The sequence below is a fragment of the Nelusetta ayraudi genome, unplaced genomic scaffold, assembly GCF_046127955.1.
Source record: "Nelusetta ayraudi isolate G7.1 ecotype Tasmania unplaced genomic scaffold, CSIRO-AGI_Nayr_v1 ptg000048l, whole genome shotgun sequence".
Taxonomy (NCBI): Eukaryota; Metazoa; Chordata; class Actinopteri; order Tetraodontiformes; family Monacanthidae; genus Nelusetta; species Nelusetta ayraudi.
In genome coordinates, this window is record NW_027466098.1 from 13,297,218 (window position 1) to 13,319,093 (window position 21,876).

The 21,876-nt window shown below is 49.3% G+C and overlaps 1 protein-coding gene across 7 annotated transcripts in view; it reads right to left on the bottom strand.

Moving 5' to 3' along the window:
- Positions 1-1,231: 1,231 nt before the first annotated feature.
- Positions 1,232-21,876, bottom strand: part of robo2 (roundabout, axon guidance receptor, homolog 2 (Drosophila)) — a 282,559-nt gene continuing 261,914 nt past the window's right edge. For 5 of the 7 annotated variants that reach the window (XM_076036455.1, XM_076036454.1, XM_076036453.1 and 2 more), the window contains 11 exons: positions 20,151-20,278; positions 18,748-19,020; positions 17,821-17,946; positions 13,500-13,659; positions 11,282-11,545; positions 9,986-10,209; positions 5,254-5,436; positions 4,688-4,846; positions 4,343-4,594; positions 2,775-2,969; positions 1,232-2,079 (listed from right to left, as the gene is read on the bottom strand). In XM_076036455.1, the coding sequence (XP_075892570.1) occupies positions 2,078-2,079; positions 2,775-2,969; positions 4,343-4,594; positions 4,688-4,846; positions 5,254-5,436; positions 9,986-10,209; positions 11,282-11,545; positions 13,500-13,659; positions 17,821-17,946; positions 18,748-19,020; positions 20,151-20,278 (1,966 nt within the window). In that variant the 3' untranslated portion in view covers positions 1,232-2,077. The remainder of the gene's footprint in view (positions 2,080-2,774; positions 2,970-4,342; positions 4,595-4,687; positions 4,847-5,253; positions 5,437-9,985; positions 10,210-11,281; positions 11,546-13,499; positions 13,660-17,820; positions 17,947-18,747; positions 19,021-20,150; positions 20,279-21,876) is intronic. The other 2 variants (XM_076036459.1, XM_076036456.1) reach the window with 1 other exon arrangement.

Below are 21,876 nucleotides of genomic sequence, written 5' to 3' on the forward strand. Positions count from 1 at the left end.
AAATAACCTGAGATACTCTTTGCACCTCATTTCCAGAACACTGGCCACTGGGTGGATGATACAAAATGATGACAGCATGACGACAAACAGTACAACAGCATCCACCCCCACCCCAACTTTTTTTTTATTATCATTATTATATTATTAACATTAGCAGTATAAAACAAATGACAAAAACAAACAGTCATCGAATCACCCCCCCAAAAAATAAAAAAATATTGAAGACATTGTTTTAAGCAGCGTTTCGGGGTCCATAAAAGGCAGACAAAGTAACAAGTTGTTGTTGTTTTTTTTTGTAATTTTAGTTAGTTTAAAAAGAAAAATGTAATCCAATATATTAAAAAAACAAAACAAAACACTGTCCTAAAAAGAATCAATAAAAAACATATCGAGAGGTTGAGCAGTCGAAAACTGCGCTAACGAGTGTGTTTAGTGGCGGCCAGGCAGGCAGACAGAGTTCTGCTGTGCACTGGGACTGTCGACCTGGAGGCAGTGGGACCTGCTGGTTCAGAAACACGACTTCTCTGCAAAAAACTGAGCAGGGACTCAACCCTGGGCTGCACACCTCGCCTGGAGCTGCCGAAGGCAGACTTTTAACCCAACCTTCGGAGCGACCATGGCTTCAGCAGACGACCGAGTCTGAGCAGCGCGGCAGAGCCGGACTGGGTTCATCACACAAAGACATAAAGCGGTAAGTGCTGGAAAACGGCAAAGGATCATTGAAATGGCTGAAGGGAACAAAGCAAAACAAACAACAAAACGAAACGTCTAGTCTAGAACACAAAGATGTAAACAAACGATGTTGCTCCATGGACAGTTTTGGAGGGGTTTTTTTTAATTTTTTTTTAATTCACAGGAAATTCTCCTCAGCTTGTCATCTCCGCTTACCTCATAAGGCAACAGAGGAAGCATAAACTCCGCCTCTGTAAGTGCTTCAGCTCGACTACAGCGTGGTGTGGGCAGTTTCACTTTGCCTGTTTTTTACGGTTACTGTGCTATTACGCCGAACGAGGAGCGCTAAAGTCGGCGTTCAGAAGAGGAAAAAACAAACAATTCTGGCGGTAAATTTGGAGGGAGGGGAGGGGCAACAAAAGTGAACGTTTGGTGAGGGACCCTCGGAACAAATCTCTGCCTATTCGTCTGTCCGCCTTCGAGAAGAAAAGAGCCCGGAGTTGCCAAAATTGTAGTTTCTGGCGTCAAATTGTGGCTTTGGGAAATAAATAATCAACTCTGTCGCTAACCTCGTGTCTGCCCTCCACACCTCCACGGACCCTCGTGTCCTGCCACCCAATCAGCTTCAACCACAGGAACAGGTGCCTTTTTTTCTTGTTGCTATCTGTGAGCAAAGCCTTACTCTTTAATATCTCTCTGTACATTAGTATATAATCTTCTTCTCTTTACTTTACAGTACAGAAACTCCTCTTCACATATTCTTCCGGTTCTTCATGTCAGCAGGAGCTGTGGTTTCTTTTTTCTTTTGTGCTTATCACCAAAAATTGCAGTGCAAAAAAACAATAATTAATAATAATAATGATAATAATTAACGGTACCTATTAACAAACAATGGATTATAAAACAATTATTTTATGGCATAGCTGCCACTCAATTCACATATAATACAAATAACCATAGGGGAGGAAAAAACAAAACATTTGTTCCTGTGGAAATTAAAAGCTCAAACGGAATCAGGCTTGCATAGCAATGCAACGAGTTAAAGAATATATTTACAGGAAACAAAATTCCCTTCCCCCCGCCCACCACGAGGACAGTTACCAGAAAGTTTGTTCGCGTACAGGTGTTTTTGTTTTGTTTTTGTTTTTTTTGAAACTTGCCTTTTTCTAACAAAAAGAGAATTACAGTAAGGTCAGAGGTGGAAAATATTTTCTCAAGGACAAAAAAAAAACGTAGTGAGATGTACAGTATGTCTGTGTCTATACATCAGATTTACAGTTCCGTGACACTGATTTTCTCTCTAGTGTCCTCTGGTGCACTCCATCCTTCTGAGAACTCACGGGGTGGGACCTGCACTGGGACGACTGGTGACATCCTGGAATCCAGTCACATCCCACCTAGGTCACTCTGAGAACAAGAAGAAGGACAAGAAGAAGAAAACTTTGGTTAAATGTGATTCTTCGGAGTGCTTTCTTATCCAGATTCGGGTAAAACCAGGTTGCTGATCTTTATCCGAACACCAAAGTTAGTTCTGACTTTGGTTCCTGGCTGCGTTTCATTTTTCAAACCCTAAACATTTGCTCGTACAGAGTAGGACCCCCTTCCACATTCATGGCATGCATTCAACAAGGTGCTGGAACTCTTGTTTCTGACGTCTGACTTTGAGATCTTTCAACTGCAACATGCAAAGATGCTCTGCTGGATTGAGCTCTGGTGTCAGCGGAGGTCATTTGGCTGCATTGTCATCTTGAAGAAACCAGTTAGAGACTATCTGAGCTTTGAAATAGTCAGCAACAACACTCAGGAATGCAGCGGCGGCTAAACGATGGTCAGTTGGCTGTAAGAATATTTTCTTCAACACAAACACTATCACACCAGCAGCAGCAGCCAGAACCAATGACAAGGTAGATTGGATTTATACTATTATTCACGCTATAATGCACCTTTTCACTAATTCCATTCCAATAATAATTCATGCAATGTCCTGTGTGCAATCTTGCTTTTGCTGAATTCTGTGTTTTTAGCCAGGCAAATGGAAGGTCAATATAAGATATTTGATATATGGGGACAAAAACCAAAAGAAAAACGGCTCAGTCACTCACATAACTCTCCTGAGTACTGTCCCTGTCCGTTGGTGCCCAGGAAGTCTGCGTGCTCCGTGACGCTCCACTGCTGCGGCTGCCGAGGACCCTCTGCCTTGCGCGGCCCCGTGGAGCCTTTGGAGGAGGCGGTGCCGGAGGAGCTGTGGCCGCCGGGGGAGGGGAAGGAGGGCTTGTTGTATGGCAGGCAACCTTCTTCTGGACGGGGAAACAGAAGCAGGGACGTGAATCTTTCAATTCCGATTCTTGAGGTCACGTCAACTAGCTTACATTAGCAACATTAGCGCGCTGCAACGGTGCGTACGGAAGCCTGTGAGGCCTCGCAGAGAGGAGGAGGAAAGAATAAAAATTGATCGTAGGGGATAAGAATCGTGATTCATACGTGAATCAACCCCCTACATCCACCCACCCCCACCACCGCTAAACAAAAGGCATTCTTAGAAGTTTGACTTTGATTGCGGAGGTGAGGCATGTCGAGTGTCTGATGCCGGGAGGCACAGAAGCTCATCCTGACACTTCCTGACATCTGCGGAGTGAGCCGTGCCAAGCGGCCGGCCGGCCGTGCCAGCCAGGCAGCGACGACTCGCTGCCTCGCACATGGCCTCGCAGCTACCGACAAGACGGAAGGGTAAACACAATAATGGAGGGGACCGCTGCCTGGCTGCCTGGCTGGCTGGCGTGCGGTGGCGCCCCCTGCTGCAGGGCGTCCAAACATTGACCCTCAACCGTCCCGGTCGTTGCTGTGAAATCTCATCAAAGGCGCTCCCCGCCGCTCGGCTAATGACTGTAATGGAGTGCGGCCCCGACCTGGGCGGGTTCCGCTGTGCACCAGTGGGGGGTGGGGTGTGTGTGTGTGTGTGTGTGTGTGTGTGGGGGGTAAAATTATACTGATTGCGGCAGCACCTGTCTCCGTCTCGCGGCCGCAGACGTCAAGCGTCTGAGAAAGCCTCTGCGGCCCCGGCGGCAGGGACCTCGCCGCACAGCGGCCTCCGACGGCTGGCGTGCGCACGCTCAGGCACGTGCGCACGCAGATGGGCTGCGGAGTGGCTGCCGTTTCTTTTCTTTTTTTTTTTTTGGGTGACGGAAGCCTCAACGATTAGAGCGCATTTCGGCGGCGCGGGGCCTCCTGCCTCACTTGGATCGGAACGCGGGGACCCAGATTGGCAACAGTTACAGGGGCGTGTGTGCGAGGGTGGGGGGAGGAGGGAGGCAGGCTGGAAACTAGAGCGGGTGGCAGACAGCGCAATCTGTTCGCGGGAGCCCCGTTTCCACGCAGCGTGAGGGGCCGAGTGGAACAAAGGAAAATTAAAACGGGCCCCGATCGCCGCGCCAGAAAAACTCCCGCGTCTTTGTCTGGCCGCGCTGTCACAACGGCTCAATGAGCTCTTTATTAAAACAAACACTCAATAGGTTTGACCTCTTTAACGCGGGACGACCGGGCCAACAGTCCGGCAGCTACTGAGCGAGTTGAGACATCCGCTACAACTTGGCTTGAAACACTCCCAACATCTTTTCTCTTTCGCTCAGTTTGCTTCAATTGCTTCAACAAACGAGCACATTTCCGCTCAGACCTGTTTTGTGTCCCCGCTCCACGGAGCCCAGCCTCTCTTGCCCGTGGCGGTGATGGTGGTCCAGAGTGGCGCGTGCCGGCCTCTCCACGGAGACCTTCATGTCCTCCGAGCCAGACAGGGCTCCCGACATCGGCGTGCGCTCCAGGGACGTGGCCTTTCTTTCTGGGGGTGGAACCATGCTGTTTATGCTGCGGGGCCCCTGCGTGCGACTCTGGCCCTGGCAGGGGGGAGGCTCAGGAGGGGGAGGTAGGTCTGCGGGAGGAGAGGAAGACACACAGTAGTAAAATTTTAGGCATTTTTCATGCAATACTGTACATGAAGCTGTGTTTTCAGCCACTGGCGTACCGTCTGCACTAGGGTCTCTCCGGTGGGGGGCCGTGCCCTGGCTTCGGGGTTTGCGTGTGGGCCTGGTGGCCCTCTGGTGCCCCAAGCTGTGTGAGCCGACTGTACTGCCATCCGTGGAGAAGGGACTGCTGGGCCGGGGCCGGTGGCACAAGCCTTTACCTGCAACAGGAGAGCCGGTTAGCGTTGGAGGAGCCGAGAGGACAAAACAAGCGGAAGATCGAAAAAGGAGGCAGGAAGGTTGTTTTTTGTTAGAAGAGGAAGCAGCTGGTGGAAGTTTTCAAGCGGAAGGTATCGCCCGGTAATTTCCCAGCAAGAGGCCCAAAGCTGGCTGAAACATAGAGGGGAGGAAGAGTCGAAGCCCGGAAAGGAAAGAGCAGCCGTGTGAAGAACAACAGGTGCGACGTGCACAAAGCGGCAGGGCAGCGAGTCTCCCGAGCAGCGACTCGCTGTGAATCATCAGCCAGTGGATGACAGCAGGAGGAATCAGAGCAGAACGTGACAAATCATCCGCCACTGGTAAGAAAGCTCCAGTCCGCACACGCACACGCACGCACACACAAACCAACCTCTCTTGCTGAGACTGGTGCCCTCCAGGCGGTAGCCCGCCTTGTCTGCGGCGGCCACCAGGGCCTGAGCAAAGCTGCAGTGGGTAAAGATGGAGCCGTCGGACGAGCTGCCCAGACTGGACCTGTGGCTGGAGAAATTACGATCGTCCTCCGAGGCCGAGCCCCACCCATTCACCATGGACCCTGTGGAACACCGCAGCCTTCAGCAAAACAGCATCTCAGCCTTTCGGTCGAGTTCTCTTTTATTTCATTTGGACGGGGGGATTTCAAGCAACTCGAATTCAAACGAGTCGCGTCCGTACTCGTCGGTTACGTGGCCGCGGCCTTTTCATATTGATCTTGTCGTCTTGCACATCCTGCGTCCTTCGCTTTTAAGGGTTTTATGTTTGCTGCCGGGCGTCTCCGTCGTCGCAGCGCCAGCCTTTTGGTGTCATCATCACTCGGTGCGGAGGGCTGTGCTTTCTGATTCTGTTCGTGCCAAAACACGCAACCCCTTCACACAAAATTCCCACACGCACACAGCGAAACAGCAGGACCAGCAGCGACTCAACTCGGCTTCCCTTTGATAGGGAACAGTGAGTGCACCTGTGCACAGCCAAAGTGCCTCGGGTGACACGGATATTAAATCAAACACCTGGCGGGTCGCACACCTGTCCTTATGAAAAGCCAACAACAACAAAAAAAAGAGCAGTCGGTCCTCACTAAAGTCATTAAAGGCAACTGGAGCAACACCACACCACTCACTCACTTTGTGTGGTAGAAGATGATAAAAAGACCCAAAAATGGCTGAACATGTTGCAAAAGCGCAGAATTCAGACTCAGAAGAGACGGAAGTTTTTTTTTTTTTTTTTAACCTTCACATTAAACTATAAAAGAAAAATTAATAGAAATATGAGCGAGCCAACAGAAATATGCCACTTTGGCAGGCAGGGAGGCGGAGAACAGTCGGCTAATGTGACAGCTTTCAGTGGGACTGGCCTGGCACACTCTGCTCAAGTGGCACACGCCCAAGCATCCATCCACCCATCCATCCATCCATCCATCCGCCCTCGCTCAGAAGCAACGGTACTGTAGGGAGCGCTGTTACCGCTGCGGGGACGAGAGCGTGAAGGTTGCAGAGGTGAAGTCAGCGGCGGCTGAGTGGAGGCAGAGAGAAAGTTCCCACTTCTGGATGGCTGCCGCGCCAACAACACTCGAGCTGAGCTACGTTATTGCACCTCTTGGGGGAAAAAAAGGACATGAAAACTTGGCTGTACAATGATGATTTCGCACCCGGGCGAAATGTTTTGGGAGTGGAAACGCCTCCAGGAGCCAGTGAGTCGCTCCCTGAGTGAGACTTTCTCAGGAGTTTCACCTTCAGCGGGTGAAGTTGCAGACGTTTTCACTCCTGCTGTGGCAGAGTGGTAATGGGGGAACTTGCAGCGAAGTGTGAGCTTGTAGGAGGCAGACAGAGAGAGAGAGAGAGAGAGAAAAAAAATCCCTTACACAACCCATTTCTACAGCGCCGCTCTGAGCCCACCGCCTCGCCACTGGGCCATTTTCTTTTGAAATTCTCCTCTCTGAGTTTTTCCTCCGAGGAAGAAAGAAAGAAAGAAAGACAGCAATTCCACAGGGTTTAATCCTCCCACAAAGAACAGAGCCTATAGTGAAGGACAGGCGGTGGCAGCCAAAAGCACTGACGCTCCCGACTCCTCTGCTGCCACGGCAGCGGCGGCGGCGAGGGAACACTGCCTAAGCAAATCACGCCGCAGAATGACTTCTCAGCGGCGCTAACTGCCACTTTCAACTGCTGAACCTCCTTTTTTTTTTTTTCCTGAAGGAGCAGGCGGCCCAATCAAACTCTGATCACTGTGACATAATTCGATGAGGGAGAGAGGGAGAGCGAGAGAGAGAAAAAAAATCAATCTAGTTCTGCTTTTGGTCCAAAGAAATGTGGATTTTCTTCCTCCCGAGGAGGAGTGGACAAAGGTTTGCGCCGGAGTTCAAATCTCCTCTTCGTGTCTTGAACCAGAGCAATGAGCCGAGAAGCTGCAGCCGCCTTTTTGAAAAACCTGACACCTCCTGCGCTGATGGAGCCGAGGCAGTAAACTGGAGGAGATGGCTGGGGGGGGGTGTTGGGGGGTGGGGGTGGGAGAGGCTAGTAAAACCAAGCCAAGGTCCCTGCTGCCACTAAAAGTGATTGATGCCGGAGCCGAACCTCTAATATGCATGTCGTTAAGCGGGGAAATCATCCCCGCACGACGAGCCGGCCGTCCCTACCTGACGTGACCTGATCCCCCAAGGATCCGCCGGGGGTTTGACGGGAGAGTGATCACCCAGAACGGGCCGTCTCCGCGGGCTCACCAGTGCTACACCTCGGAGCGCAAACAGCAGCCGCGAGTCTGATGCTCGGATCATCTCTCTGGCTGCAGCAGCACGCCGCCCTTTAATACCCGCGACAACTTCCCTGGATTTACATTTTTCCCCCCTAACAGGTTGCGCTTGTATTCTCTGGGAGGCTGTTGGAAAAATTTCCCCAGAGGAGGACGACGCTATAGCAATTTTTTCCCCCCCTTGTGGCTTCAGTATTAAAGTTTGATTTACTGACCTGCGGTGGACTATTATAAAAGCAGGGCTATTTGCGTATCGCTGCCTACAATGACAAAACCATAACGCTGGCTGCGTCTCTCCCTAATCGTCCTCTTGCTCCTTTTTGTAATTAAACCCTCAGCGGCTCCTCCCTCCCTCCCTCCCACCCCCTCTCTCTACCCCGCCCTCTCCTCTCCTCCCCCTCCCGCTAACTCTGCATCTGAGGCTGCGTCTGTGGTGTCAGACAGAGACGGGGAGAGGCAGCAGACTTGAGAGGAGATAAGATGCAATAGCACCGTCTTCAGAGTAATGCAGTCGGCTGGCTTGGTGGGTGGGGGAGGGGGGCGGAGGAGTGAAGTATATTAGAACCCAGTCGCTGCTTTATATTCCCACAGATGCAGCAGCAGCAGCAGCAGCAGCAGCATGTGTCGGCGTCACCCAAACCACTGTTCCATCATCCCCCAGGAAGCAGCAGCGTCAAAGCTTCCTCCTCTCGTTCTTTGCTTCCTTGGCTCAGTGGAGCCAAGGAAGTCCTGCACTGATGCGGTGAAGGTGTAGCCCTGTATCTGGTGTTTGCAACGCTGGTTTAATTCAAGTCAGTGCTAAAAGAAAGAACGTCAACCTCAACTGAGTCACTTTTCTGTCGCTGCAGCTTTTTTGTAAACACGCTGTAAACAGTTGAATGTTTTCATTTTAATCTTTGCAGCAATCTTGCTTTCGTGCCCTTCAGTTTTAGTGTGTAACCATTTTTATTGGTGCCCATGAATTGCAGGTGTGTTAATGTTGGCCTGTTCTCACTGAGTTTTGATCAGGTTAAAGAACGGATGGGACTGGATTGGTTTTTTCTTTGCCTCGCAGGTGATTTCTGTCGCCTGGTCAGTGTGGGAGCGGCGGTGCAGAGCTCGACTGCGTCACTACAAAGTCGAGCCCTTCGCACGTCTTCCCTGACAGACGGCTGTAAAAAAAAAAAAAAAAAAAAAAAAAAAGAAGTTTGCAGCGAGTTGTAAAAATGGAAATGGTGCCACGAGTCTGGAATGAAAATACGCTGCACGTGAAATTTATTTCAAATCTCCTCAGGAAGATACGGGTGGCGCCTGACTTTGGTGCTGAGTGCAAGTTAAATCAGTCACTCTCGCCTGCTCAGTGGGCCTCTCCCTCTTAATTTTCCTCTCACTATCCTGTTTAAAATTCATGGACTTTCTTATCTCCTTTTTTTTCTCCCTTTTTTTTTTTTTTTTTTAAAGAAATGATAATTGTAATACCACGGAGTCTGCCAAAAACGCTTGAGAAACTTGATTATGGGACACTCAGTAAGCATGTTCGCATAAAAAATGCAACGCACAGCAGATTGATGGAGAAGAAGTTAACAGAATCGGATTCTCTGGCACAGAGGAGTAAAAGTTTCCCGTTCAGAGCATTGTCACTGTAAATTCACACCCAATTGCTCAAATACACACACACACTCACTGGTCTCTTTACTTGGTACTCTTTGCAGCCTTGCACTGGCTACCCCACAGCACCCATATATGTACACATACACTGCTTTAAGATAGGAGATAGTGCACTGCAGACCCTGGTTGTTATGAGCACTTATTTGAGTTGCTGTTACCGTTCTATGGTCTCCAGCTAGTCTGACCAGCTTCCTCTGACCCCTGGCATCAACAGTTTTCCTCCTGACAACTGCCAATTACGATTTGCAGGTGTTTCTAGTGAATGGTGTGAAACGCATAAGCCGTAATTCTCATAAAATCTCGTCCCGTGAGATTTACGAGAATTATGTTTACGTTTGTTTGCTGTCAAGAATGGTTGTTATATTTTTCTCTTTGATTACATGTAAGAAATATTCCACATCCTCCTTCGTCCAAACGCAATGCACCATTTTCACTTGGAGTGAACAGGTCATGTGACCCCGTACGTCACATCCGGTGACGCATGAATGCGAAAAAAGTGTTTCCAAGTGTGTATTACCATTTTTTTATTGTAATATTTAGGTTTTGTGCAACTCTAGGGGTAATGGAAACATAGTTTATGTGTCTAAATGCATGGATTGGCTGCAATGCGATTGGCCGATTAGCTATTTGTGCAATGCAACATCGTGCCTTGTAAAGCGGCGAGGGGAGTGTGACGTTTCTTGCACTCGACTGCCAAATGCAGCTGTGCTCACCTGTCAGAGAGCTGTCCAGGTTGTCCATGCTGGACCCTGGCGTGTGCTCGATGCCTCGCGGATGCCTGGCTCCGTAGCCTTCATCCTCCTCTTCCTCCTCCTCCTCCTCGTCATCCTCGTCGTCGTCAGGCAGGTCCGTCTCCAGGTCGGATACCATTGTGCTCGACACGTAGCCCACCGGCGGGGCAGGAGCCTGGGGAGGAAGCGAGCCCACCTGCATGTGCCTGTGATGAAAAACGGAAAAAAAGACGTCACTCTGTGTTGAACTCTGTAGAGAATCTCAGTGGTTCCTTCAGCCGAGCAAGGTTTCGGAGCTGTCTTTCTCACGTGAAGCGGTGAATACAATTTGACAATTCAATTAATCCTCGGTGCTCACGCATGCCAACACACTGACCCACTAATTGTCGCTCCAGATGCCACTACCGGGGGCTTCGGAGGAGCACTATGCGGGCCGCCGCCGACATGCGGCTGTCACCTCGGCGGCGGGCCGCTCCGCTGACAGCCGCGTTTGTTCGAGGACGCGTTTGAGGACACGCTTTGCAGCGGGGAATTGGTTGTAATTACTGGCCCTCTGGTGTTGTCGGGGTTGCTCTCTAACCAACGTAGTCATTACTCGGTAACATGACATCTCCTTCCTGACAAGGCGTCCTCCTTTTCTCGCCCCCACTTTGCCGTTATGAATGAACGCCAGTCTCTCATTCTGCGTGCCGCGCCGACAGAATGAAGTATGGCCTTCATCTGACTTGCATGAGAACAACAATGGAATGTGCAGCATGGGTGTGAGTGCGCGTGTGTGTGTGTGTGTGTGTGCCTACGTGCTGCGGGGTAAACAGCCGTGGGTAGGAAATTGTGTCTCTTAGAATGAGGGAAATACAGTCGTGTGTGATTAATGGGTTTATCCCGACTGCACACACAGCTGACATGAATAATAGTGTGAAAAGGCCACAAAAAAGGGGGAAATACATGCAAAATTTGTTGTTCTGTAAAGGCAGCACTGGATACATAACTCCAGTCCAGCAATTTAGCCTAAAATTTTGCACAAATTTGCACAACAAAATAATTAATTTTCCTTTGCTGCAAGTTATATTGTAGGCAGGCAAGGAACCAAGGAACCAGGAACCAGTATTCAAAAGTAATCAAAACAGGATCATTACTGGAGGCACTTTTGGATGAATCAACGACAAGCGCTCCCAGTAATAACAATAGCAATGACATAATTACCAGCAGCACACAAAAGACTCATTCTACTACAATATTTGTTTTCGCTGGAGTCCACCTCTCCGAGCGCCGCCTCACCATGTCTGCTTGGCCATGTCCATCTGGTACGCGCGGGTCAGTTCATCCAAGTGTGCGTGGAGCATGGGCTGCATCTCGTCCCTGGGGGAAGGCGTGAGGGTGGCCGTGGACTGCTGCCCGAAGGAGACGGCGGCCGGTGAGGAGGCCACCCCTCGCACCGGAGGAGTGGGGACCCTCTCCTCCTCCTCCTCCAGCTCGTCCTCCATGCCCTGGTGGAGGTACGTCTGCACCGGCATGGCTGGGCCCCAGCCTTCGCTCTCATACCTGGGACAGAGGGAGTGAAACCATGAAGCTTTCCAACATTGGCTTCTTTCTCTTCATCATTCAGTTCATCCAGCTCGTCACGCAAAAATACAGGGACAGCGGATGTTAAATGTATTGGAGAAGACTGAGGTGGTGCAGAGGACAGGGTTCGATGGAAGCAGGCGATTGGCTGCCGTGGCTCTCGAAGGGAGGAACCAAAAGGAATGGAGGATTTGATTATGAGAACCATAATACAGACAAACACAGTTGAAATGACCTTTAAAATTCCTTTGCTTGAGCTTATATGTGTAATGTCTCATATTGAGAAATAAGACTGTGGGATGAATCCATCCAAATTTCTCTGTTTTAAACAAGTGATAACACAAGTGCTGCGCTGGTCTGATCTATTAGACTTTAGGCCATTGCAAACTAAAACACAACACACAAAATAATTAAGTAAACTCGACACAGAGGCAAGAGATTCGGCCAAAACATTTAAAAGTAACGTAGCAAAACAACCGTGCCAAAATAAGAGCATAGTTTGGCTAAATCATTTTCTTAATGAATATTTTATGAGAAATTCCTTTACACTCCGACTGTGACCTTGTCCGAGTTTGCCGTCAAATTTGTTATACGACGGCCCTGAGTGGAAAAATTACGCAGCCAGCCGGGTCTTCGCTTCACCTCATGGCTGTGCGCTTATACATGCTGAAATAATATGAGCCATAAAGAAAATGTTCATTAAAGGAATTTGTCAGTGCACACTCCGTAGGACATAACTGTTTTAATCTGCTGCCATTAAGAGCAGCCCTGAGATTTACAGTGCGCAGGACTCCTCATTTGGCAGAAAGCCTATTAAAGCAGATGACTCCCAGATTGGAAATGGAAGCAGGAGGACGCAGCACCTACTGGACCAGAGAGACACACAGTGCCAACGCCTGGATGAGCCCTGTACTCTGTGCCCTGCCTTTGGACGCGGTGGCTGCACCCAGTGAGATGTTACAGATGTGCGGGGCCGATCGTAAAAAAAGATAATGTGCGTATAAACAAAAGGAGTGACAGACAAGGCATCAACATCAGAGTCGGGCAGGCGACAATCTGCTGCTGTAAATCCTCCAACTGTCTGCTCAGTTTTTCTTAGTAAAATAAAGCAATTATGAGTTCTTTTCCTCTCGGTGGAACACAGCAAATAGTTTAATCTGAGGCCATCTGTGTGTGTATGTGAGAGCTATTAGCAGCAGGAGAGCTGCTCAAACATTGTCATTTTTTCTTCTTTTTTTTGCTCATTTGGTTTTCAACTCATGCAGCCATCCAGCAGCTTAAATGATATGCTCGTTAGTTTGCAGGCTCTTGTGCACTTTGTTTTTTTTTATTTAAGGCTCTTCAGTTTCTACTTTTAAGGATCTAAAACATCCTCTGATCAAAATATAATATGCTGTTGGATTTGTTTCAGTTCACACACACACTCTGATGTGGTCTGAATCAGTTGATGGAAAAATGACCCCAAAATGCAAGAGTCAAACATCTGCATTAATCACTGGCTCGAGGAGTATTGGAATGTATTTGCTAAAGTGCTTTTTGATGGTTCAGTATTGCATAACAACTGGGGAAAAAAGTCCAGCCAAAGTCCCCGAGGTAAACAAAGAAACAAAGGAAAGCTAACAGGCGACTTCCTGCTATCGCTGACTCGGGCCAAAAATGTGTTGCTCTTCCAGCGTGATCAAGGTCTGATCTCTGTTCTCACCATAAATCACACACATCTAAAGCCAACAAAGAGAACTCAATACGCTTGTTTGCTCCCTTTCTAGTGCACAACCAGGACGGTAAATGAAGCAAAGTGTGAAAGGCTTCGCACCGTGTGATCAGAAGTTGTTTTAGCAATGATAAAAATGTTTCTCGGAAGACCTTTTTGCAGCATATTCTCCAACCGGGAACAAACAATCTACCTAATTATCCCTGCAGCTTGCAGACTTACCCTCCACTGTCATGGTGCTCGTTGGGGTAGTGGTCCATCTCAGTGCCAGGCAGTGGGTGAACTGGGGGCGGCGGCAGGGGAACGTTGGCCCAGTTGGAGCCGTTGGCTTTGTTGGGTTTGGATCCGGCCTTGGTCTTCTTCTTCTTCCCTCCCTTCCCACCTGCGCGGGGGGAACAGGAGAGGATGCGTTTGAGGGATGCAGCCGCCGGAAATCAAATTGTGAAGCAAAAATCAATTATAAACGAATGCGCGCGTGGGATGGCGCTGCAAATTACGGCAGCTGCTTCTGCCATGTGACAAATGGCTTTTTCTCGAGAACTCAATTTGGAGCAAACATAAGACCGCCGATACATCTGGATCTCGGTTCCAACATGTCCTTGGAAAAACATACAAGTTTTCAAATGGCCTTTCAATAGGGGGGCTTGTGCCTGTCAGTGCTCGCGCTGAAAAGCTCAAGGTTGCCAGTTGAAAAGCTCGCCTCTATTGATTAATTGGCTGAAAAGACTCAAATCTCCATAGAAACAGCGGAGAATGGCGGTAAACGAGGCGGAGGCAGACCTTTGTGCTCCACCCATCCCTCAGTGTCCCCTTTAACACCGGGCTGCGGCTTCCACAGTGAAATATCTCACTTCATAGCATCATCATAATGAATGGCTTGTGTAGTGTCAGTGTGTCCCTAATGGAATTCACTGAGAGTCTATTACTACTTTCATTTCTTTTATTACACCGCAGAGTCGCTAACCCCATCCATTTCCACACACATGCCTCCAACGCCGGATTCACCTCGGCCCCATCCATCTTTATAAATCTGGAAGCCGGGTCAGTTCTGGCTTTTATACCATTTGGTGGGTCCAAAGCAACCTTTCCTCCCGCCAGCACACATTTAACTTCAGGACAAAATGTGTTTTTGAGAAGAAGCAAAGAGAAGCACAGCTAGTTCATATAGTGGTGCTGGTTTTAGATAAACACCACCAGGTAGCGGTTTATTTTCCATTTTCCACAAAGCCTATTAACAGAACAAATCAATGTGAATTCAATCTGTTTTCGCCTACTTTTATTGGTTACATTAAATCGTTTTCAATAGAATTCAGTACAGAGAAATAAATACGACTCATTTAAGTGATGAGTCAATTCCTTCACATCTAACCAAATGGTTTAAGCAATGCAACACATTTTTATGTAATTCTTTGATATCTGATATTTGTCCTGCTTCCTCTGTAAAAATGTACATAAAAGCAAAGATGTGAGACTCCTAACACTCTAATCCTCTGTGGCCGGTTGACTCCCTAGGAGTTTTGGTCAATCAATGAAACAGTTCAAAACGATGTCAACCGTCACCGGGACAAAAAAAAAAATCTTTAAAAACTGTGTTAAACAGATTTTTATCTGTCGTCTGTTGCTAAGCCTCTGCTGCCAAAGCAGTGTAATCACTGTTATCACGTTTACCATCGCCGCAACGCCAACTAAAAGGCTGCCAATACTGCAATAAATCTTGTGCAGCGCCGCATTGTGCACTCCAGTGTAATTTAATAAACTGCATTGACTCTGGCCCGGCAAAAAGAAGATCACTGTCATTGAAGTAGAGACACAATCGAGATGTATTTCTATTAATTCCACGGGAAGCCAGATGGAAGGGGAAAAAACGGATCTGAGTCCAGACGTTTTCTTTGAAAATCCTGTTGCTATTCTGAGGGCCTTCGGCGAGCGGGAAAACAAAAGGAGGGCTTCAGAAATGGGATGGGTAAAAATGTTCCAGCGTTGGAGGAGGTGGCAGAGGTGTCTGGCTGAGATTAACAAAGAATGGAAGTAATAAAGGCAACAACTGCGGGCCCACGGCGGGCGCCACCGCAGTGTTAAGTATAGTTTAAAAGTAATTGGCTTCCTAATCGCACCTCTGGGCGACGCTTGACTTTTAGCAATAAATGCTAAGCTGCCGCGATTGTTCGCTCGTTGTTCGTCGCCGCGCACAGGCCCAGCCGTGTATATAGCATAAGAGAGAGAGAAAAAAGGAGTCTCATCAGAGGAAGCATGGTCTGGCACTGGGATTACACCAGCTCACCCCAAATATGAAAAATACAGAGCGAGGCTAGCAGCCAGACAGGAATTACACAGTTAAGCCATCTCCTCTGACAAAACTGGGACTCTCTTCAAAGGGGAACACGCGCTAAATATAGACGCAGCGTCGGGTATTTATACCCAAGGTTTGGGGCACTCCCAGTCTATAACTGTAGGGCTGCGCGGCCTTGAGCTCGCCGTGTTTCCATTGGGTGCGTCAGTGTTGGTGGTGATGGTGGTGGTGGTGGGGAGGGTGGAGGTAGAGAATCCAGCGGGAGCCAGATATAACTCAAAAGTGGGAGAGGAACTTCGAAAAAGGGGACATGGAAATAAGTTGAAATAAGGAATAAGTAGAAGCCATGTATCATCACTTTTTAATGTATGTATATATATATAATTTTTTTTTTTACACCAAGTATATATGTAAGAACCTAATAATAAACACGTGTTACACAACAAGGTGAGGTTCTTCAGATATGGAGATGGAGACGCACACATGGGGGTCACGCGAACCGCGATCCTCCCCTTAATCACGGAGGCTCACGGAGTGCGAGGGGAGAGGGTTTTTTTTTTTTCAAACGGAGGGCAGCAGCAGCGGCAGCGGCAGCAGCAGCAGCCACAGCTACCTTTCTTCCCCCTGCGCCCAGATCACTTTTAATGAGCAGCCTCACGTCCCCAGTGGAGATCCGCGCTGCCATGAAAGCGCCTCTATTTCTGTTCCGTTTCATCCCGCTCTCCTCCTTCAGACATGGCATTCATTATTCCTTTCGCTCCTCTGAGGGGGAGCAACACACTGGAACTTCACCCCCACCACCCCCACCACCACCACCCTCAACCCCACCTCTTCTGCTCAAGTGCTGAGTTTACTTCGAGCCCGAGTCTGATAATTCCGTTCCGGCTGAGGCATGAATTAAAGAAGATGGAGTGAATATCAAACAGCCTGGCAGGTCATTTCTTTTTATGGCGTCGATTTATTGCGTTGTTCCCAAAGTGTTAGATCTTTACCAAGGTCACTGTTCAAATAATTGAGCATTATCGCGATTATATGCAGTTTTTTATTTGTTGTCTTTTCGCCGTCTAATGAAACAAACAGCAGCTGTTCCGTCCGTAACCTCTGCTTCTTTATAAAGAAGCCGCCTGCGGCCCACGGCTGCACTCCACATCCTTCTCCCCTGCCAGCTGTGTGCCAGAGCATTGAATTAGAGACCAGTTAAGGCAGTGGCTTGTAACTAGATAAAAGGGGAGAGTGGCAGGCAGGCAGAGGGCCGCCTTGGTGTCCTATAAATGACATTGTAATTCTCTGAGCACGGGTTTTAGTGGAGTCAGCCGCCATTAGGGGAAGGAGGGGGTTGCGGGGGGAAAGAAGGTATTTTTGCCACTTGCCCAGCCAAGCATCTCTAATGGTGTGTGTGTGTGTGTGTGTGTGTGTGTGTGTGTGTGTGTGTGTGTGTGTTCATAGTCCACTCTGTCTTAAAGACTCTCTCGGCCCTTATTCCCACCTGTTCACTCTCACACGCCCCCTTAAGACGGCAGACACTCGGCGCTGGGACTTGCAGCCCTGTTTCGTCATAACTAGAATTCTCTTCCTCTGATCTGTACAGAGGGGGCGCATCGGAAGAAGGTTGCGGGTTCCATTCTGACCGCACGTTCTCCCGGAGAACACGCAACGTCTGACGCGACGTTCGAAACGTCTTCTGCCATTTTCCTTCTTCACGCTCTTTGAAAGATTTTACGGAAACGGGCTGATTGTGACTCATCCGGGTTGTAGCCCCGCCTTCTTCCTATAGACGCCTGGGGACAGGATCCAGCACAGCTGCAACCCCAGAGTGCAGAAGTGGCCGGAGATAAAGAATGAATGAAAAATCTAAACAGTGTTTAGCGAGTCAGTGCAGTGGTGCAGCCCGCATAACAGTGCAATAGTGCAGTCGCAGCTAAATTGCATATTGTCACATGCGACTGCGGCGCTCCGACTGTCAACCGCGAGGTTCAAGTGAGTGAAGCATCTCCTTTGAGGGACTGTGCTCGTACAATTGCTCTGAGATATATCGGGTTAGTGCATGCAAACAAGAATAAAAAAAACAAAACAGGTTCAACAAACACGACATCACTCAGTCATCAATCACAAAGCTGAGGTGCGGAGCGCCCTCGGGAGAGAGAGAGAGTGGGAGAGAGAGTGAGGGAGAGAGGGAGAGAGTGAGCGAGAGCGTCCCAATTCCCTTTCTTTCTTTTTTTTTTTTTTACACGATTCTTCGCAGCGTGAACCAACCTGAGAGACTGCCGCTTCGCTCTGAGCTGTTGTGAGAGCTGGTGGTGCTGAAATCTTGTGATTGGTTGTGTGGTATTCTATTAGACAGTCCCTCGGCCAATCGGTAGTCAGGAATGAAAAGGAGGGCTGAAGGGAGGGAGGGAGGAAGGGAAGGGAGGGGAGGGGGAGTTGAAGGGCAAAAATTACAGTGGCATCAGGTGTTTGGCAGTTAGCACAAGCACATGCAAACATGCAGTTAGAGCATTTGGCAAGCGGCACACATTCAGGATTCACACGTCGGGAAAGGAACGCTCGATTCGTCTCACAGTCGCCGTCTGATTGGTATGCGAGTGGCAAAACTACTGGCTGTACAAATTTAATTTGCCGTCGACGGGGGGAAAAAAAAGGCTCGCGCTCGTCTCATCTTACACGGCTCTCTTAATTGATTAAATTGGATAATTAAGTCAATAGTGAGGATTTTAATTAAATGTTTGCTGCCACTTTTACAGGTATTATCGTACGTAATATTTCCTTGAATAATCAGAGACCTGGCACTTTACTGGTACGTATCAGAACCATAATTAATCAGTTCTGGGGTTTGTTGGAACATGAAATCATAAATATGTAAAAGAGCAGAGAGTAAACGATTCCCTGTTCACACACACACACTGCAAATAAAAGGATAGGATAGAATAGAATGTGCATTTAATGCAAACAACCTAAATTATGAGCAAAATATTAGCACGGTGGACACAGAAGGAAAGAACTCTTGTCCACCTTGATGATTCAAAGTGGGGCTAAATGTGAAGAAAATCTGGATTTAATGTCTGATTTATCAAAATGAGGAACCAGAGCTTTTAAATGAGGTTTATGATGAGACGTTGTATAAACGATGAGGACACACACTCTCTGACACCTGTGAGGTGGCGAACCGAAGCGGCCACTCACTGTTGTTGCAGGAGTTCTTGTCGGGCAGCGAGTAGCCCAGGTTGGCCATCTCCTGCTTGGCCTGCAGCGACGTCTTCCACTGGGCCTCGGGAAGGTCCACAGCCAGCTCGTGGATGCTGCTGGAGTGGAGGATCTGGGTGGTGGCGTAGGGAGTGGCCTGGGACGTCTGGCCAGGGCTGTTGTAGTTGGCTTTGGTGGTGAAGTCGATGCTGCTGTAAATAGCTCCGTCGGAGAGCATGGTGCCCGTTTTATCTCCCTGCCCGCTGGGGATGTCTGAGAAAATGACAAGGAGGAGACGTTGCCGTTTGCAGGGTTTGGTTACAGGTTTTGAACCCTATTAATAAAGGCATTTGTGTGATCAAGTTGATCAAGGGCCCAGCTTTACACTAACGCTTTGTAATAATCATATAATAACATTGCTGTTTCCTAATTATTTGCTTGGTGCACTTTTTTATAAATTGTGTGTTGAAAATGCATTTCTAGCAGTCAGCCCCTGGTGATGTCACAAAAGGCAATGATGCCACATTGATAGCAAGATCGATGTGGCAGATTGTCTCTTTCTCCATCCAAATACATCAAGGCTCCAGTAAAGCATCAGAGTTAACAGGAAGCTGAAGTCGAGTGTTTTATTTTTGTCTTTTTTTTTGCAGGTGCAAAAGGGGCAAAACAAGCTGCTGTGTGGCGATAGATCTATAGTTTGTTTTGGTTTAATGAATCATGTGAGGCTGCTCGACTGGAGTCTGCGATGAAAAACAAACATCTGAAAATGTGAACGTCATCAGAGATGAGCCTCAAAACCCGACCTCGGTGACCTCGATTGGGGGCGAACGTGCTGCTTTCAGTGTCTTACACACAACTCTGAGGTTAGCATCATCCGTCTGAGGGCTAACGCTGCCACTGTGCATGTGTGTAAAATGAGGATGGGCGGGCTAGGAGGGAGGGAGGGAGGGAGGGAAGGGAATAGCTCTCTCTCTCTCTCTCCCCCCTGGATGCATAGTCTGCATGCCCAGTGAAGGGGAGATGATGTAGAGCTGCGGCGGAAGTGTCCGCGTCTGCGCCAGTCGAACCGCGCCTGTCCTTCACGACTGGCTGCTCCGGACCATCCTTTTCAAACCCGTGTGGCTCCAGCCCCTTCTCTCTCTCTCTCTCTTTCTCTCTCCCTCTCCTCTCTTCCACACCCTCCCGCCGCTGACACCGGGGCCGGCACCATCCGCCATCACTCAGCCCCGACGACAGCGGAGGACCCGCTAGTTTATGCTCCGGCTCCCCGCTGACGGGACGCATCAATATACATCCCAAACGCTGGGCGGGATATGCAAATATGTACATGAAGGATAACGGCGGGTTGGGCTATGAGATGGCTGGTGGTTGAAGGTGGGTTGGAGGTGGGGAGGGGGGCTCACCTCCTCGGCCGAAGTTGGACAGGTCGTTGGGTCCCCCGGAGCTGCTGTTGACCGGCAGGCTGGTGGCCGGCCAGGAGTCGGCCAACCAGGGGTAGCCGGGGTCGCTGGCGTTGAGCAGGCCCGGCCGGCTGGACGAGGAACACAGGGAGGGAGGGAGAGAGAGGCGAAATTAAACATTAAAAAAAAATCACATCAAGCAACAAAAAGACGTCATTTGTTGTTTCCATCTTGTCGTGATTTGCCGAGACGACGACGGCCACAAAGGAGAAGAAGAAAAAATCCAAACATGTCTACGTGTAAGTTGGTGCACAAGTGTGTGTGCGAGATAAAGCCGCCGTGAACCGCAGAGGCTATTGAAACACTCCGGCGATAAGGAGGAGGAGGAGGAGGGTGGTGGTGTGGAGGGGGGGGGGGTTGTACAGTACAGATGGATTTCTGCTCCCGCAAAGTTGGAATTCCTTCCGGCGAGCGCAGCCCTTTATCTCGCCGTGGCTCCCGCTGCTACTTTGTCACATCTCCCCCTCCTTCCCTCTCTCCCTCCCTCCCTCACCCCCGAGTCATTAATGCAAAAGAACACTGGCTGCGCAGACGCAGACGGGCGCACGCTGGCTGCGCCCCCGCCGCCCCCACAGCCCCCAGGCGGTGGCGCCCGGAGGGTCTACAACTTATCTGACGAGCCGTCAAACCTGGCCACCTTGACCCAACCTCCCTCCGCTGGCCCACTTGTGGGGCGTGTGAGAGGAGGAAGGTTGCCCCCCACGAAACCCCACCTCCTCTACCCCCAACCACCACCTTTAACAGGTGTCGCGTCGCTCTTAAGGGGATAAGAGTCATAAAAAGCAGCCATTAAGACTTTAACCTGTCACGGGTGACTGCTGCGAGGCCATTAGGTCCACTTTACTGTGCAATCACGTCTCGGGCTCGTTACCGCGGCCCACACACACACAAACACACACACACACACACACACACACACACACACACACACACACACATAGACACACATTGAGTTAATGAGAATTAGGCTAAAACCCCCTTTTGTCATTTGGCCCTCGCTTTAAGACGTCGCAGTGGGTGAGACGCGGAGCCCAAATGAAAAGAGAGTTTCGCTCTCTCGTGTTTTTGAAGCCGACTGCGTGAGATGTGAGAGGCTCCAGTTAGCAGCCTGCTCCCCCTGATGCTTATTTTATATTTTTTCTATCTTGCATCCGACTCTGACGAGTAGACGGTGGGGCCCCGAGGTGGTGGAACAGGCAGCGGGTGTTGCGCCGCAGTCGGTCTGTGCCTCAGCCACAGGTTCTAATGAGAAAAGCACTTCCAGGAGGAGGGAGGAGGAAGGAGGAAGGAGGAAGGAGGAGGTCCAAATGAAGTGCAGCACGGCGAGCACGGCGCCTTCGCCGTGGTTTTCTGAATGCCAAAACAGGCCCTCGGGGGAGACAAGTCATTCAAATTGATGGCTGCGCATCCGACAGATGCACTTTTATGGGGTAATACATCTTCCGCTCGTCCTTCCCACCTCTGCTCCTCGCTGCCACGTTAACCTACCGCCATCATTCTCTCCCGCCACGCCATATTTCCCATCCAGGTTTTTTTTTTTTTTTTTTTTTTTTTTTACTTTTTTTTTTATTTTTTACACCCCTCCCACACCTGTGCTTTGTCTATCCCCGCCCGATCGCCCCTTGCTGCGCCTCAAATGTGCCGGAAAGGAGTCTTTCCCTGCGTTAAC